An 18,536-nucleotide genomic window follows, 5' to 3' on the forward strand; every position below is an offset into this window, starting at 1 on the left:
TAAAAGAGTGGAACAACATTTGTAGAATCCCGAGGGAAAAAGACTGAGGGGCAATAATTAATAACCAGAACAGTAGCGTTGGTTTGTCAGGGCAAAATGAACTTTTTCAGAAAGGCAGGCATTCAAAAAGTATTCTGCCCATGTACTTATCTGAGGAAAATGCTTGAAGAACTACTCTATCAAATGACAATTGATTCAGAACACAAATCCCTAGACAGGGAAGGGCAAAAAGGAGAGGAATGATGGGAGCAGTGACTCTTGCAGTGTATGTACTATTAAAATTAAACAGGCAATAATTATCTATCTAGGACTTTGTAATATAAATGCTAAGTAGGGATTCTTGAAATAGAAGAGAGAGATTCTTGAAAGAAAAACTTATTCATGACCTAGAACTAAAACTCCCATTTTGTTTTGGAATGTGGAGGCATGAGCAGGTAAAGATTCTTGGTGTATGGTGATGATATATATATATATATGTATATATGCATGTATATGAAACAAAATATATGTAAGGCAGTGGCTCACTGGTAGAATTCTCACCTGCCATGCCAGAGACCCGGGTTTGATTCCTGGTGCCTGCCCATGCAAAACAAAACAAAACAAAATATATGTAATATGAAATTATTTTATTTTGATCGAATGTATGATTAGTGATGACTCAGAGTAATATGGAGCCATAAGAAGATCTTTAAACTATAGTTGAACTTCTAAACTCACAGAAATCTGCATTTAGAAAAAGTAAGAAGGAAAAACAGATAGCATTTGAGATATAAGGAGTAAAATAAAGTGTATGTCACTTCACTAAATGTGGAAAGGCATAAAAAACAGACTGCCAGATGAGTTAAATTAAAAACGACAACGACCTATAGGACAGTACAACACAGTAAACCCTAATGTAGACTATGGACTATAGTTAATAATATAATAATACTGCTTTGTTTATTGTAACAAAGGTACCGCACTAATTTCAAGTGTTAGTGATAGGGAAAACTGCATGTGTGAAGAGGGTATATGGCAACTCTGTATTTTCTGCATGATTTTTCTGTAAACCCACAACTAATAAAAGCAACCCAAACCAAAAAAAGTTAAATCCAAGTGTATATTGTTTCAAAAAGTACTCCTGGCAGAGTAACAAATAATGGTTGAAAAATAAATGGATAGATGAAGGGTCTGGGCAAATGTAAATAAAAATAAAGTAGGAGTGGCAATTTTAATATCAGAAAGAGCAGAATTTATATTAATATATTATATGTATGCATGTAAATATAAATGTATGTATATAAGTGTTAGGTGTATGTTCATTTTTAAATAAGAGCAAAAAATTAAAATAAATAAAACTTTGAACATGCTGGACTTAGTAGGGTGGCAGTTATGAAGATATCTTTTTCCCTCCCACCACTGCCTTTCCAGTCTGTTTCTTTAGATCACCATTTTCCACTGCCAGATAGCTTCTACTCACTTTCCAGTATTAGAACAGTCTCATTGTTAAGTGTTAGGAATCAAGTCCAAATTTAAACAAAACTTTAATTTGTTACATCAGTATATTAAAGAAAAAATGATCTTATTATATTAAAAATTCTACAAAGGCATTTGATAACACTTCACAACCATTCGTAATCACTTTTCTAAATAAGCTAGGTAAGTAGGGAAGCTATTGAATAATGAGAAAGTAATTTACCAAAATTTTACAGTCAATATTATACTAAGTAGCATATTTCTGAAGCCATTTCCTTAAAAGTCAGGCACAGGTAAGAGATACTGACTCTTAACAGTGCAATTCAATATTTTTAGAGATTCTGTCTCATACAATAGATGTCTATGAAATAATTTTATAAATAGAAGAGTATAATTTATCTGTAATTGTGGCAGTCTCAAAAACCCATGAAAGCTTGGTAAAAAAATTACAAGTTTCGAGAAGAGAGTGTATAAAATAATTGAATGTAAGATAAATATAAACTGATAATTTTTCCTTTATATTGGCAATAACTAGAAATGGGGAGGAGAAAATATACTATTTATAATGCATGATATTTTAAACTTAATAAAATATTAAAAGATAAATAAAAGAACTGTGAAATCTTACTGAAGGACACAAAATAAGATCTAAACAGATGGCAGGTGATGCCAAGTTTCTGAATAGAAATGCTTAATATCATAGAAATGTAAATTCTTCCTAAAATAATATTTAAATTTAATGCAGTTCTAATCAGAATCCCAATGGGGTTTCTCTGGAGCCGAATAGAATAATTTAGAAATTCTCAATAGATATTAAAATTTACCATAAAGCCACTTTAGTGAAATTGGTATTAACAAAGTAGTGAGAGTAAAAATTCAGTCAATAGAATTAAGTCCAGGAATAGCCTTAAGTCTACAGAATTCCTTAATATATATGACAAATGTAGCATTTGATTCCTTGCAAATTGTTAGTTTATTATGATAGTTTATTTAATGAAAAGTATTGGTGTAACTAACTATTCATCTGAAAGAAACCACAGCCAGAGCCTTACCTCACACCAAAAACAAAATAAATTCCAGATGGTATCAAGGGTATTTGTTTGGCTTTGGGACCAGGGGGAGATCTTTATTGACAAGTACAAAATTCAAGGGATATGAAAAAAAGGTATATAATTAGATTACATGATAATTAAAAAAACAAATTTTTATGGTGAGACACTGTAAACAAAGCCTAAAGGCAGATATTAAGTTGGGAAACATATATGACAGATGCTGGATTAATAATATTGATTAGGTTAGGGAGTAATCAATGAGAAAATAGGAAATAATTTTACAACTTTTGAAAAGAAAAATCAGATTTATCTTTAATGATGGAGGTATGATTCAATGCTTCAGTCCCCTTAAAATGGGGAGTAGTAAACAGGCACCAGATGATGAATGGCCTTGCTCTGAGTTCAGTGAGGAGCCACTGGAAGGTTTCAAGCCTGGAAATGACATGAGATTTGCATTTTAGAAAAGAAAATTACTCTGCTTGCACAATAAGTAATGATAAGAGGGGGATGAGACCTGAGTTAGGAGATCAGGTAGAAGGTGAGAGATGATAAGCTAAGTGTTTTAGTTTCCTAGGCTGTTTAAGCAAATACCATGAAATGAATTGGGTTAAACATTGGGATTTATTCATTCAGAGGCCAGGAAAATGTCCAAATCTAGGCATCATCAAGGTGATGCTTTCTCCCCAAAGACCTATTGAATATGGGTGATAAAGCAGGGAAAGGATATATATATATATATTAAACTGGGTGAATACAAAGCTATTCACTGAAATTTGGATTAGGAGTGATTTTGTGTTGGAAAGAAGGAGAAGATAATGAGTTTTGAATATATTGAATTTTCGGGATCTGTAGAATTTCCAAAGAGATATATCCATTATATAATTGAAATTATAGGCCTGGAGCTCAGGAGACACCAAATATGTATAAAGGCATAGGAGTCTTCCACATGTGGTTTATAATTGAAATAATAGGGAGGAATGATACCACTTTGGGATAGTGTGTATCATGTGAAAAGCAGAAAAAAATCTGAGAATCTCAGGAACACAGTCCAAGGGGCCAGTCCTGCCGCCAAACACCAGGCAAGAGGAAGAATTGGAGAGTGTGATTCATTCAAAGCTGTTCTGTCCTGATCCCCGCCACCCCAACCTGGAGAATCTGCCTGCTATGATTAGTTCTGTCACTGTCACGTGGTGTAACTGTGAAAACCAGGGGATTCCCAAACAAAGCACCCTTTCCATTTCCAGTGCCACGATTAATAACACACACAATTAGTTTTATGCTGGACCAAAAGTGCACCTTACCTGGGTTTCAAATGTTACTTCTCTTTAGAATTATTCGTTTACTTGGCTATTTCCCCTAAACCCTTTCATAAATGAATTTTTCCAGGGGATGTGGAGTCTTTCTGTTAAGGAAAGGTCGGGTTACATCCTTCTTCCAGGGCAATGGATAGCCACTCAGTTTACATTTAAATAACCTATAGGGCTGCTGCAGTGTATTTTAAGAACAAAGAAGCCCTATTCCAAGGTAGTTAGTTGTTTCATTGCGATAGAGAAGTCACTGTCAACTTGCCAGTAGCAACTTCTGCTAAAGACAAAAAGCAAACAAACAAACTGGTTCTGCCTATCCAGGCATCCCACAACATTTGACTATTGATGGAGAGGAGTGAGGAGAGGGAAAGGGTACAGTTACAGGAGAAGAGGGATTACTAGAGCAAGATGCCCAGAAGGCCAGAGGCAATGCAACCAAAGCATGTGGAGAGGTTAGTCTGGATGGGAGAGTTGCCTCTCCCCGCTTCTGAAAGGGAAAGGTGGTTTCCATCCAGGTGAGCACATAGGCTTTTGGGCAGGAGATAAGCTAGTGTCCCTACATTTTCTCTGTGGAAAAGAAGTAAAGTCATTTGCAGAGTGGGAAGAGGTGGATTTCAGAGATTTGAGAAGAATGGGAGGGTTTGCCACTGCCATTGTGGAAGATAGGAGAGAGTGTTGACCTAGAATAAATAAGGTCTCCAGCCGGTATCTGGAGCCTCGCCTTTGAATTCACATGCCGCTTCTCTCAGTCTTGTGTGATTTTTCTCCATTAGCACCAGCAGCTTGAAGGCTGGCTATGGACACTGCCTAACTTCCCTGCTGTGACTCTGTCCCTTTTCTCCCACTTGAGGAAATATATTGGAATCCAAGTGAGTTAGAGAAATGGCACAAATGTATTCTTGACGTATTTTAAATAAGTATGTATTAATGTCAGGATTTGGGTATTAGAGCTGGTTTTGACCAAATTGGTGTGTTGAGACCTGCCGTTCAAGAAACTTCTTCATGTCTGGTCCATGGTCCCAGAACTCTGGACTTGTCCCTAATCCCAGATTTCAGATACTCATTTGATATGAACAACATTAGATTTTCTCTTACAATATGAAAGTCCGATTAGCCAAGTGGCTTTGTTTCTCTTTTCTGTTCTGTTTTAAAAATTATTAATCTTTTCAGATAACCCAGTCCTTCTTCTTGAGCAGTATTTTTTCTAAAAGTTGCTAGAATTTCAAATAAAGACCATTTCTGAGATTCATCATTTTAAATGTTTCACTATTTTGTTTTAAAATTATATTAAACATCTGGTGTAGTGTTTTTATTTCTGTTCATCATTTGGTATGTTAAATAGAATTGGTTCTGCATTTTTTTCCTTTTGATTGAAATATTTTTTATCATTTAGTATTTATTACTAACATATGAAAGCAAGGAGAAAGACAATAATTTTTAATAATTTTAAGCCCTAAGTGTGTTGGAAAGCAAAAATTCAGTAAAGAGGAGAACAAACAGTAGTTCATTTCCTCACGTTTCAATTTTATAAAGAGATTGGACTGTTTTGCCTGGTGTTCAAGGCCCTACATGATTTATCCCATCAGCCCTTTCAAAATTTATCTTACAGTTTTCCTCCCACTGCTGTACAGCTGGTGTTAGTTTAGCACCATTGCCCTGATCCAATAGAGATATTTCCAGTTCTCAGAACCTTGCACAAGATAGGTCTTATCAGGTCTAAACAGCCCTCAGTATTTTTCGTCTACCTTATATATATATATGCCTGCTCTGCATGTAAAGCACAGCTGATACTTTAGTGCTAACTTATTCAATTTAACAGAATACGTCTATATAGGACAAACTCATATAAACTTATTTATTCTCTTGGATGATTGCCCTATGGGATTCACAATGAAGGCATCCATCCCCTTCATGTGATACTATCCCACAGCAGGGAATATGCAAATCAGATAGTGATGGGAAAGTTACCCTGGAGTTAATGATAGTGTTTTCAATGACAGGTGAAGCTGTACAAATAAAGTGGAGAAATCTGTTTTGGAAAGTGTCTCATCTGTGAGAAGTTACGGGGTCCTAAAACACCATGATGATGTCAGAATTTACACTTGGTCCAATATTTTGGAAGCTTAAAGTTCAAGGAGATAAATGGTAGAAGATTAATCTAGAGAGGTAGATAAGGGCCAGACTAGAAAGGGCAACGAATGACAATTGTTAATAGAGAATATGGGCAAGAAAAACAGCGTGAATGGGCTTTCCTCTCCTTATTTTTGGAGTGTTTGGATCTCCTAGGGTTCATGGGCAATCTGTCCAAAACAGCTTATCTCTAGCCCAGTCCTCTACCAGAATGGCTTATAGATCATTTACTGTTGTAAATGCACCCCTAAGACTTCAGTGAGGTAATTAATTGTGCCATTTCATATACAGAGTAACTCGAGCCAAGAAATGATAGTATTGTGGCTTTTAAGATTCAGTTTTTCTTTCTTAGAGAAATTGTGGGTTTATAGAATAATCATGCATAAAATACAAGATTCTCATATACAACCTGTTTTAGTTCCAGCAAGCTGCTGGAATGCAATATACCAAAAACAGAACAGCTTTTAAAAAGGGAAATTTATTAAGTTGCAAGTTTGCAGTTCTAAGGCTTTGAAACTGCCCAAATTAAGGCAAGGCTATGAAAATGTCTAATCTAAGGCATCCAGGGAAAGATACTTTGGTTCAAGAAGGCTGATGATGTTCAGGGTTTCCTCTCTCAAGTGGAAAGACACATGGTGAACATGGTGATGTCTGCTAGCTTTCTCTTCAGGCTTCTTGATCCATGAAGCTCCCCTGTGGGCATTTTCCTTCTTTATCTCCAGAGATCTTTGGGTGCATGGGCTTTAAGCTTTTTCCAAAATGGTTCCCTCTTAATGGGCTCCAGTAAGCAAACCCACCCTAGAGTGGTGGAGGCACATCTCCATGGAAACCATCTAATCAAAAGTTACCACCTACAACTGGGTGGGTCACATCTCCATGAAAACAACCAAAAAGCTCCCGTCCAGCAATATTGGATGAGGATTAAAGAATATGCCTTTTCTAGGGTACACAACACATTCAAACTGGCACACCACCCTATTATTAACACTTTGCATTGGTGTGAGAGATTTGTTACAACTGATGAAAGCACGTTTTAGTCTTGTACTATTAATGATAGTCCATGTTTAACTTGGGTTCCCTGTTTGGGCAGTGCAAGTCCATGGATTTAAAAAAAATTTTTATTTGGTTACCATATATACAATCTAACATTTCCTCTTTTAACCACATTCAGATATGTATTTCAATGCTGTTAATTACATTCACAATGTTGTGTGACCTGCACCACCATCTATGAACAAAAGAGAATATATTTATTATAACGTGTGTCTTTTTAATAGAAATAATTTCTTAATAATGTATTTATTGTACCAAAAGGTATATGGCCCAGAGATATGAGAAATTCACTATTGATGAGATCCTGTAGTTGTTAGTTCTTTATTTAAAGTAGTGAAATCATGTGGCTTTACTTCTAGGGAAATATGGTCTGTACCTAAACTCTCAGTTTCTTTAACAAAAACAGAGGGGTTCTTAGATTCAACACATTCATGCAATTTTAGAATTTATGAAAGATGATGTATGACCCTTGAAAATAGACAAGAGTACAGATACTGTAGGGCTTCTCCCCACCCCTCACCCCCCCGCAAAGCTTTGAACAACTGGCAAGAATTGACAGAAACATTTTTCTCAGGGCTCAAAAAACAGTTAAAATATTGTAGCAGTAGGGCAAACATGGAATCCAGTAAAAGACTTCTTAAAAGTAGTAGGATCTCCTGCTCCTACTATCCTTCCCTACCTCTGAGCCAGGCTGCGCTCCCAGTATGGATTCCTGGTCCCCATTCCAGAATGAGCAGATGGCCCTTGTGGACATGCTGGGAGCATGTATGTCTGGTCTAATCTTTCTGGTGGTGGCCTGAGGGACTTGCCATAACAGAACTTGTCCTGTATGTAGATGACAGCTCAGAGAGCTCTCCTACAGCCTGCTGTGGGAAAGTAGTCAAGTTGTGCTGCCTGAGACAAGGGGTTGCTGACTGTAGGACATACAGTACAGTACCTGGGACTGGAGGAAACTGTTTCCTAGAGAAGAAGGGACATTTGTAACTGTGAAAATGGGGGACTTCCTCAGGCCATACGTTCATGTTGCAGACTAGAAGCATGTACAGAAAGGATCAGGGAGGCCCCTATGTGATGGTCCCCGGGCTAGTCTCATACAACCCACCAAATAGGTAAGCCTGAAAGGAGAACACTTGCACAGTCAATCTACAAAGACTAGGAAAAGTGTTTTTCTTTTTGTCCTTTTGTTGTTACCTCCTGACATTCAAGAAAAGCTCTGTCATAATGCTAGCTGTATACAAGCTTAAGGGACAGATACTGCAGAGTCTGAATTTCAGCAGTAAAACATTAAAATATCGAAATGTCCAGGTTTCAACAAAAGGATACAAAATATACAAAGAAAGAGGAACTGATAGCTCAGGCAAAGGAAAAGATTAAAGAAACAACCAATGAGGAGGACCTGACCTGGGACATACTGGGTAAAGACTTTTAAAAAATGGTCCTAAATATGCTCAAAGAGCTAAAGGAAATCAGGAAAATGATAGATGAACACAAAGAGAATATCAATTGAGATATGCAAATTATGAAAAGAACCAAACAGAGCTGAAGACCATAGTAACAGAAATTAAAAACTCTCCAGAGGGGCTCAATAGCAGATTGCAGCTGTCTGAAGAAAGAACTTGAAGATAAGATAATTGAAATCATTCAGTCTGAGGAGCAGAAAGAAGAAAAGGAAAAAAAGGCTGAGAAACCTGTGGAACATCATCAAGGGTACCAGTGTATGCACTGTGAGAGTCCCAGGAGAAAAAAGAGAGAGAAGCAGAGAGAATATTCAAGAAAACAATGACTGAAAACTTCCCAAATTTCATGAAAGATCTGGATACATATATCCAAGGTACTCAGAGAACTCCAAACAGGATAAACCACAATGGGCTCACACTATATATCATAATCAGACTGGTGAATGCCAAACATAAAGAGAGAATTCTGAAAGCCATAAGAGAGAAGCATTGTGTCACATACAATGGAGCCTCAATAAAATTGTGCCAACTTCTCTTGGAATTCATGGAGGTAGAAAAGCAGTGGATGACATATTAAAGTGCTGAAAGCAAAAATCTGCCACCCAAGAATTTTATATCCAGCAAAACTGTCTTTCTCAAAAATGAGAGAGAGATTAAAATATTGCTAGCTTAAAAAAAAAAAAAAAGCTGAGACAGTTCATCACCATGACACTGGCCCTTTAAGATATGCTAAAGAGGGTTCTATAGGTTGAAAGGAAAGGACAATAGACAATACATCTAAACTTCATAAACAAATAAAGATCTCAAGTGAGGGTACCACATGAGTAAATATTAATGCCAGTGCTAATTTATCTTTGGTTTGTAAATCCACTTTTTACTTTTTACAGGATCTAAAAGGCAAATGCATAAAATGTAATGATAAATCAGTTGTTTTGGACTCAATATATGAACATATAATTTGGACAAGAATTACATAACCATGGGAATATAAGATCATAGGTTGAGTATGCTATTAAAATTAAGTTGCTATCAAAGCAAACAAGATTGTTACAGATTTAAGGTGTTCAATTTAAGCTCCATGTTAACTTCAAAGAAAATATCAGAAGATATGCAAGCTCATAGAAACCGAAATTAGAGTTCAGGTTGCCAGGGAGTGGGGTGAGGACAAGGGAAATGGGAAGTTAATGCATAATAGGCATAGGGTTTCTGTTTGGGGAGATTGGAAAGTTTTGGTAATGGAAAGTGGTGAGGGTACTACAATATTGTGAATGTGATTAATCCCATTGAGTGCTATGCTTGGGAGTGGTCATGAAAAGTATATTGGATACATATTCCCACAATTAAAAAAAAAAAGAGCCGCTAAAGAGACAATGACAGTTATGACAATTAAATGTAATACGTTATCCTGGATGTGATCTAGGAAGAGAGGCAAGAAAGCTCAAAGGAACATTAATGGGACATATAAAAATTAGAATATAGACTGTAAGCTTTATATCAGTTTAAATGGCTTGAACTTGATAACTGCACTTAGAGTGGTTATATAAGTGAATAACCTTGTTCTTGGAAAATGTACATGGCAGTATGTATTCTAGGAGCATGATATATACAAGCGACACTCAAGTGTTCAGAAAACGGTTAATAAATAGATGGGCAGATGAATGATAGAGTGATAGAGCAAATGTGGCAAAAGTTAAAATTGGTGGAACTGGGAATCGGTATAGACAGGTTTTGGGGGCATGTTGGAGTTCTCTGTGTAGGGATTGCATTACTTTTGTAACTATCCTATAAGCTTGAAAGTATTTCAAAATAAAAGTGAAAAAAAAAAAAGAAAGAAAGAAAAAAGACAAGAGTCCCCAACAAAAATAATGAATGAATATTTTTATTAGATTCTGCGTTCATGGAAGGAATATGATCTAGCAGTAATGATTATAAATTATGGAAAAAAGATGTTGGATATCACACCAGGGTGCAAATCTCTGTTTGGCAGTAATGAACAGGAAGACATACCAGAAGAGGTAATTATTTTTTGTTTTTATCTTTTAACAAATATTTAGTGGGGTCTTTTAGGGGTCACATAGCATTCTTATATATTTATTAGAAAATTGTTGAGTTTTAAATTTTCATTTTTTCATAGGAGGAAAGTGTTAGAGTGAAGAGCTTCTTTTCTCTTTCTGTGTCTCTCTCGCTCTCTCTTTTTTTCTACCGAAATATAGTTACAAAAATGAAAAGAGAATCCAAATGGCTAGTTCCCATCTCCAGTACTTAGCATCAGTTAGTAGATGGTAGCTTCCAGTTGGGCTACAAGCCTTCTAAAACTGCTTCCAAATGTAGGATTTTATTGCTCTGTAAGGTTGTTGAATGTAGTAAATACATGTCAGAGTCTTTTGCTCTGTGCTCAAAGTAGATTTCTGAAACATAATGTGACATCTAAATTGTCTTCTTTATGAGCCTGTTAATTTTTTAGACTACTTTTCATTATCTACCTCCAACCCATGGATCCTACCAGAATGTTGTTTCATTGCCTTTTCTTGAAACTATGTAGTTAAATGTTTTTCTGGGCCAATGCTTTGAAATTTTACCTTTTTTGGAACATTGTGAAATGGGTTTCTGAAGTGCAATAGAAATTTCTGAAGCACCCTCACTGACTCCATTTCTAGCTCTGTTATCTACTGAGTTTCTTAGTAAACACTTGTTTGCCACAACATGCTTCAGAATCACCATTGCTGTACTGGATGAAGTTGTTAGCCATGGTGCCTATTTTGTTGTTGTTGTAGTTTCGATTAGAGGGAGTTTAATTGAAATGGGGCAATCTGAGGTGTTTTTCAGCAGGTGTTAACTGTGAGTCCATTGGCCAGTCCCTTTATGTCATCCAGGCTGTGACTTAGGTCCTGCCCCTCCACGTCGTCGTAGGAGCCTAGAGTCCGCAGGAGATTAGACTGCTTCCTTCTGGCTCAGATAGAAGGAACTGAAGAAACTGGTAATTTATAGGCGTCAGAAAGCATTACGGCCATTCAAGGTCCCTTTAAGCCCAAAGGGCACCTTCTATCAGAGAAGACGCCCCGACAACCAACTCTCTGGCTTCAGACTGGTGAAAACATCGTGGGCGCCTGCGCGCAGACTTGCTGCTCCTTAATCGGCTAATTACTGTTCTGTTCTGCTTCAGTGAAAAGCAAAGGCGATTAGCTCAATTGTAAAGATTTCTTTTCTCGTGAGGAAAAGAAATTTAAAAAAGGAGAAAAGTGATACACTTCTGAGGGCAGATTGGAATTTTCTTAGGTGCCTTAAGAGTATGTATTGAGGAGTCTGGTGAGAGGAGCGGAGGTACCTGGGAAGAAGAAACGTTTTGGTTAATCTTCCTTAAGTACCTAGTGACATTTAGTTAGGACTCAGTAACTGTTATTATTAATTAGTATTGTTTAGTCCTATAGGTCTTGATTTTGTCTACCAAGTAGGGTAGCATGAAAACATAATTCAGTAAATGTCATTTGAAAATGACAAATTGTTGAAATATCTTGAAGCACATTCTGACGTTTAACCAATATTTCCAGGATTCTCCTTCTAAGAAGCTTTCAAAGACTAAGAAGCCGCAGCAGATATTATTGCCTGAAAAAATAAATGAACAGCTGGTCTTATTGGAGACACACCTACTCAGACTGACAAAGCAATGTACTCTTTTTATTTCCTGCATATTTCTTTTTAGCATTATATTTTTAAAAATTAGAAAATATTTTGTTAAAGAGGATTGAGATGAGACAAGCATTTGGTGAGCCCTTTGAGGTTTATACAGTGCTTTTCCCTTATGTCATTATTCCTAACAAAATCCCATTAATAAGGGAACGCTGGCCCCTTCTTACAGATGTGGCACACACAGATGGAGTGACTACTTAGGATTTCACGTTTGGCTTGGACTTGAGTCTAAGTCTTTGGACTCAGTGCTGGGTTCCTCAGCCTTAGCACTTGCCACTTTGGACTGGATTTCACTGTTGTCACTTCGTTGTGGGGACTGTCCCGAGCATGCTAGAATATTGAGCGGCATCCCTGGCTAGATGTCGGTAGCACCTGCCTCCCCAGTTGTGACAACCTAGTACGGGAGACAAATGTTGGGAAATGTCCTGGTTGGGGGGGCAGGTAATGGGGAAGGACAAAATTGTTCCCTGGTTCAGTGACTAATTTGAAGGCATAAATGTCACTGTGAAATAAAGGGAATTATGAGGAGGGCTAATGGGGGAGGGGTTTGAAACATGGTCTACCCTAGAGGAAGACTGGTTTAATTTTTGTCCATTGTGCTGTATTAATTTTATAATGGACCAATATGTTACCACAGTGTTTGGAATTTTGGAGTTTGGAAAAACCTTACTTTTTGGAAAGCTGCTTAGGAAGTTGATTTAGTTACTGATGATAAGTATTAGCACATTTTTAAAAAGCAGATACTTTAAATCTAGGAGAATAAGTGTGCACCCAAATTTCTTCCAGGGAGGCTCTGTTTGCTTCACAGTGTTTTTGGAACTGGCCACACTTGTAGAATTCCATGTTACTATCTCATCTCCTCTCTCTCTCCTACTGTTTCAAGGTACCTTGCCTTGGCTCTCTCTGTCCTTCAGTATGCTAGTTTCAGGCTGAATTGATTCATTCAACTCAATGCTCTAGTATTCTCATAATCAGTAAACGTAGTTTTGGGAACACTGTAGTTGTCTTGTTACATAGCAAAAAATAATTCCTTAAAATGTAAAGTGTTTTAGTAATGTGAATTATTTATTTTGACAATTTTAATAAAAATCAACATTATATTAAGAAGCACAGTGTAAGGTTATTAGCTAAATAACAGATTCAGTAGCACCACCAATAATGATTTTGTAAAGTCATTTCTGTGTGCCAGGCACTATTTTAGATGTTTTATACATATTAAAACCAATATAACATATATATATAAAAATAAAATCCGTATGAGGAAGATATTTTTATATCCATTTTAAAGATAAGGAAACTGAGGCACAGAGAAGTTGAGTACCTTCTTGAGGTCTCATAACTAATAAGTGTCAGTGTTACAATTTGAAGTTAGGAAGCCTCGCTTCAGTGGCTGTGCCATTCTTCATTTTATATTTTACTGTCTAATAGGTAACCCTATTAAAATGGGGTTATTATAATTAGTAGGTTTCTGAGTCTGGAGTTTGCTGTTATAGAACAACTGTTTAGGACGAGAGAATCATGCCTTCCAAACTCTTCAGCTATTTGGTGGTGGACTCCCTGCCTTTTAGGGGTGAAAAATGAAAGGAAAATAATTGAGATTTCGAATTCTTTTTATCCCAAAACAGTGAAGATATAGTCAATATTTTTTGTTGTTTTTGGTTATATGTATTATACAAAATATACAACTTACTAATTTTTTCAACCTTAGATATTTCAACTGAACTCTCAGGATCGGAGGACCCTATATTTCTTTACCCTATAGTTTTAAATTGGGTGGTCAAAGGTGCTGTGAAGGAAGGTAGGTGGTCTGATTGTGTGTGTGCTGTTGCTCACTCCATTTACTGTTGGAGACTATTGATTGTGTAGATTTTATTGATGTAGACTGCTTTAAAATTTCACCATTTTAGGCAGAAGATTTGGGGTTTTTACCCATTCAGAATAATGCAGAATCTTGATTGCTAAGTAATGAAAGAGACCTAAATCAGTACTGTCTAGAAAAATGGAATCTTGTTGGTTGCTTGATGGTGAACAGTGTTATTATAAAGCTGCAGAAGTGAGTGCATTGATAAATGCATTAGTGATTGGTTGAGCTCAGCTGTGAGGAAATGGCAGTATTATTATTTAACTCGATGAAATAGAATAAAAATGAGAATACCAGGTTAATTCTTGTAATTATAACCAGTTTCCCTCTCCCCCAGCCAATCATATTTTCTAGGCAACTTTTATGAAATCCTTATCCATACTGAGATGTTTGGAAAATGAATGAAATATTGACCATAAGGGATTATTTTATCTTAGAAAAACGATGATTGTGCTGTATTTATCCCTGTATTGTTTTAAAAGGGAGGAATCTGAAAAAGCAATTAATAAACTTGCCTGTTGGAAAAAAAAATGACTTTAGCACTAGTCACCTTTCAGCACCAATAACTAAGTGTATTGGTAACTATATATGAAATCCCTTGTTTTTACAGTTATGAAATTTAAGCATAGACCTAGATTCCTGGAATTCTTTACACAAGTTATGCTGAAATGCATGAATGACGAAAAATTTCATCTTGTGTTGGAGATAACAATGCCTGTCAATGACTTCTTGAGGAGGTACTTATCACAGCAGTTTTATGAATATTAATAACATTCAAACATGAATAACAATGGCATCTTAAGGTAGGTAAGGTAGATGAAAAATAGTATGAGGGGGTATATGCAATTTAAAACAATCACCTGGGAGATAAAGTTTTATTCTGTATGTATAAATAAACATAAATATTTGTGTATAACTGAAATCAGAAATAAAAATAGAATAAGTTCAGATCACGAGCAGTATAATAGATTAGGCCTCTTTGCCTAATTGGAAAGTAGCACCCTTAGGCCATCTTCAGAGGATAGGGGCCATCCCTTGGGCTTCCATTTGTATCTGTGAATGGGGAATTCCCCAAATAGAACTGATTAAACTTAAAGCTATTCTTCCCTTTTGTTCTCTAAGCCAGATTGATTTTCCTTGTCCTTTGTGAAAATTAAAGTGAGTCTTATGTATCATGTCAGTTATGAGAGAAGGCAAATGACCCAAATTTTCATCTGACAACTGGTCTTTTCTTTCAACATTGAGCATAGCTTTATCTATCCCATTTTAATAAAAGTAAACATCCTTAGCATGAGATCTGTTTTCTAAAATGGCAACAAAGAATAGAGACGTATTTCCTTAAAAACATATAGGAAAATATTCTTCCTAAAATAGGCATTTCATTTATTGGACGAAAAATTTTGAATATAGTATATGTGCTTAAGGAAATTTCTTCTGTTTCTAAAGATAAGAGAGGGCATGGTAATAAGAGAATTGGTCAGAATTGGAGAGTTCATTAAATAAAAAAAATACCATAGCCAAAATGAGATGTTTGGGAACTGTAAATAATATTCTTGATATCAAAGAAAATCACAAGACACTTTCAGTGTGTGGAGGAGAAATTTGGAGCACAGACTGTGGAGGTGCAGTCTGAGAATAATGGATATTCTGAAAGAGGAAAACAGAGTGGCTTAGAAGCATTGAGCAGTGGAAGTGGTATAACGTAAAGACCTGAGGTTACAGACTGAGCAGTGTAACTCAGTCAACACAAAGGTAATAATTTCAGTTTTCAAGATTGAGCAGGTGTTTTAGGATGCTCTTTACTAACTCAGGGAATGTAGGAGGAAGTACAGATTCAATGCCTCTACTTCTACTTTGATAGTATTATCTGCTTTATTCCTACTTTCGTATGCCTAACAGGTTTTTATACATAAGGTTTTTTTTTTTTCCCATCCTGCAACAGGCAAATATAAAAAATTCAAATTGAATTTTCTTCCAGTTTTATAGTTTCAGGGTTTGCGTTTACTTTTTAAAATCCATATGGATTAATTTTGGTATGACAATTTTGATAAAACTCTAGCTTTTTCCAACTATTCAATTTTCCTGGTAACATTAAACATAAAACATAAAAAAAAATATGGCTTTTTATAATTTATTTTTAATGCCACCTTTTTTTTTCCACATTCAAAGTGGGTGATTCTATATTAATGCCTACAAATCACAATGTAGATATTTCATGAACTTTCATGCTTTATATAAAAAAAAAGTCAATGTATAAGGCAATACCTGCTCAAAAGATAAGACAAATTTGACAGAAACATAATAATCTTTAGGAGGTCAAGTTTGCCTCTTTAAACAAGATCAAACTAAAAAGAACAGAGAAGATGTATATAACAAGTAAGATCAACTTAATAGATATGCCAGTGCACACTAAACACTCTTTAAAGCACCCATGAAATTAAAAAGAATCAGTTTATTTAAGCTCCAGAATAAACCTCAGTATGCCATTCAGACTAAAATTTGTAAAGGCTTCCTTCTCTTGCAGCACAATAAAACTAAAATTTCATTAGTAAAAAAATTACTTGTACAAATAGTGGTTCGATAAAAAATAAATCTATATAAAAGTACAGACCTTTTGAAAATAATAATAATGAGAAACCTATATATCAAGTGTACCCTAAGTTGGATTTAGAGACATCTTTGCTTTAGAGGCTTCTATAATTAAATAAGAAAAATAAAATTAAATGAACTTTTATTAAACTCAAGAACTTAGAGAAATAAAAAAAAAACCACACTATAAATCAGAAAGAAGGAAATTAAACTAAAAGTTGAAGTTAATAAATTATAAAGTGGTTTAAAATAGTGTAACTGATAACTGCTAGAGCTGGTTCTTTGAAAATGTGAATAAATTAACTAAATTCTAGTTGATATATTAAGGAAAAGAGGAATCTAAGTAATCCAAAGAGAAAATAATCATTAATTTAGAAGAGGTTAAACAAATGTTAGGTAATAGTATGAACGATTTAATATTAATACATTTGAAATTCCAGTTGAAAGTGACTATTATCTGGAAGAATTTAAATGATAAAAATTGCTCTTAGCAGTAAAAATATTTGGATAGTCCAAGTATTTTTTTAGGGTAGTTCTTTCATATTTTTAAGGAACAAATAATTTCCATCTTATATAAAACTATTTTAGAACATGGAAAAATCTGTCAAGTTACCTAGTCAATTTAACAAAGTTGGCTGTGTGTGACAGAATCCTATCCAAAGTGATTAGAAATAGAAAACATGGATCAGTTTTACTTAGCAGTATATAGAAGCAAAGAAGTTCAATAGTGATACTATAGATTTTTTTCTCAGTGAAATTATACTAGGGAATCTATTAATGTAACTAACATGGAATGAAAAAAGATAAGTAGATACTAAAATGACGTGTGGTGAAGTCAACAATCATTTCTGGCAAGTTAGGATCAGAGCAGTATTTCTGATGAAATCAATTGTTCTAAAACAAGGATGCCTGCTTTTTTCATTCTTTCATTTCACATTGTTCTGAGAGTTCTGACCAGTGCATTAAGACCAGGAAGAGAAATAAGAATTAGAACTTTTGTGAATATCACATAATAGAGTCTCAAAAATGTTTGTTAAATGAATTCCACAGTGAAGTACTCTATAAATGAAGATATAATTATTGATATTTGCAAATTTTTTTTAACTTAAGCTACATATAATTAACAGTTTCCAATCCCTAGAGTTGAGAAAGGACTGTGATTTTCACTGCCAGAAGCTGAAGAGCAGAGGACTTTTCTTTATCTCAACAGTGGGGTAGAATGTTGACAGCTAATTTTCTACCTTTTATGATTTGCCACTGCTTGAGAGATTCCAGCATTCTGATTTATGTGGTTTATTAATAGGAAAAAGGACTTCAACTCACTTAAAGGGACTTTGGAACATGAGGAAAAGGTCAGGCTGAGCTAATGGTAAAGTTGGCTCCTACTGGAGAAAATTAATGGAAGAAACAGAAGAAAAATTTAACAAGAAGAGCAAAAAATCTTTCAGGAGACAAAGATTATAGAAATTTAGAGCTCACTAAAAAGCCTTTTTGGAAATGAAGAAATATTATTTCTGTATTTATACATGTAGTAGATAAACTGAAAATGCCTGATCACTGCTGAGTTGCATATTGTGTTGCGGAATAAATTATGTCATATAACATGGAGAGTAAAGACAAGAGATTTGGGCAACAGATCCAGTGGATTTCATATCCCCTAAATAGGCATTCTAAATAGGAAATAGGAATCACTAAAGGAAAACTAATAATTCAAGAAATAATAGAAGAAAATATTCCTGAGATGAGTGTTTGAGACTTGCTCATCCAAAGAGCTAACTGAATTAATGAAAGAAGACATAAGCTTAGCGATATCCTGGTAAAATTAATGAAATTCAGGTGGAAAGAGAAAATTTTGCAAGCTTTCAGGCAAAAGAAAAAAAGTCACAAACAAAAGAGAATCAGATTAGCACTGGAAATCATCTCCTGCAGTAGATGGTAGAAAACA

The 18,536-nt window shown here is 35.3% G+C and overlaps 1 protein-coding gene across 1 annotated transcript in view; it reads left to right on the plus strand.

The window, feature by feature from the left end:
• CFAP54 (cilia and flagella associated protein 54) overlaps positions 1–18,536 on the plus strand; it is a 335,670-nt gene that overhangs the window by 118,628 nt on the left and 198,506 nt on the right. The window contains exons 27-30 of the mRNA XM_077111714.1: positions 10,341–10,469; positions 12,003–12,120; positions 13,850–13,939; positions 14,613–14,739. Coding sequence (XP_076967829.1) covers positions 10,341–10,469; positions 12,003–12,120; positions 13,850–13,939; positions 14,613–14,739 — 464 coding nt within the window. The remainder of the gene's footprint in view (positions 1–10,340; positions 10,470–12,002; positions 12,121–13,849; positions 13,940–14,612; positions 14,740–18,536) is intronic.

The sequence above is a fragment of the Tamandua tetradactyla genome, chromosome 7, assembly GCF_023851605.1.
Source record: "Tamandua tetradactyla isolate mTamTet1 chromosome 7, mTamTet1.pri, whole genome shotgun sequence".
In the NCBI taxonomy this organism is placed as follows: domain Eukaryota; kingdom Metazoa; phylum Chordata; class Mammalia; order Pilosa; family Myrmecophagidae; genus Tamandua; species Tamandua tetradactyla.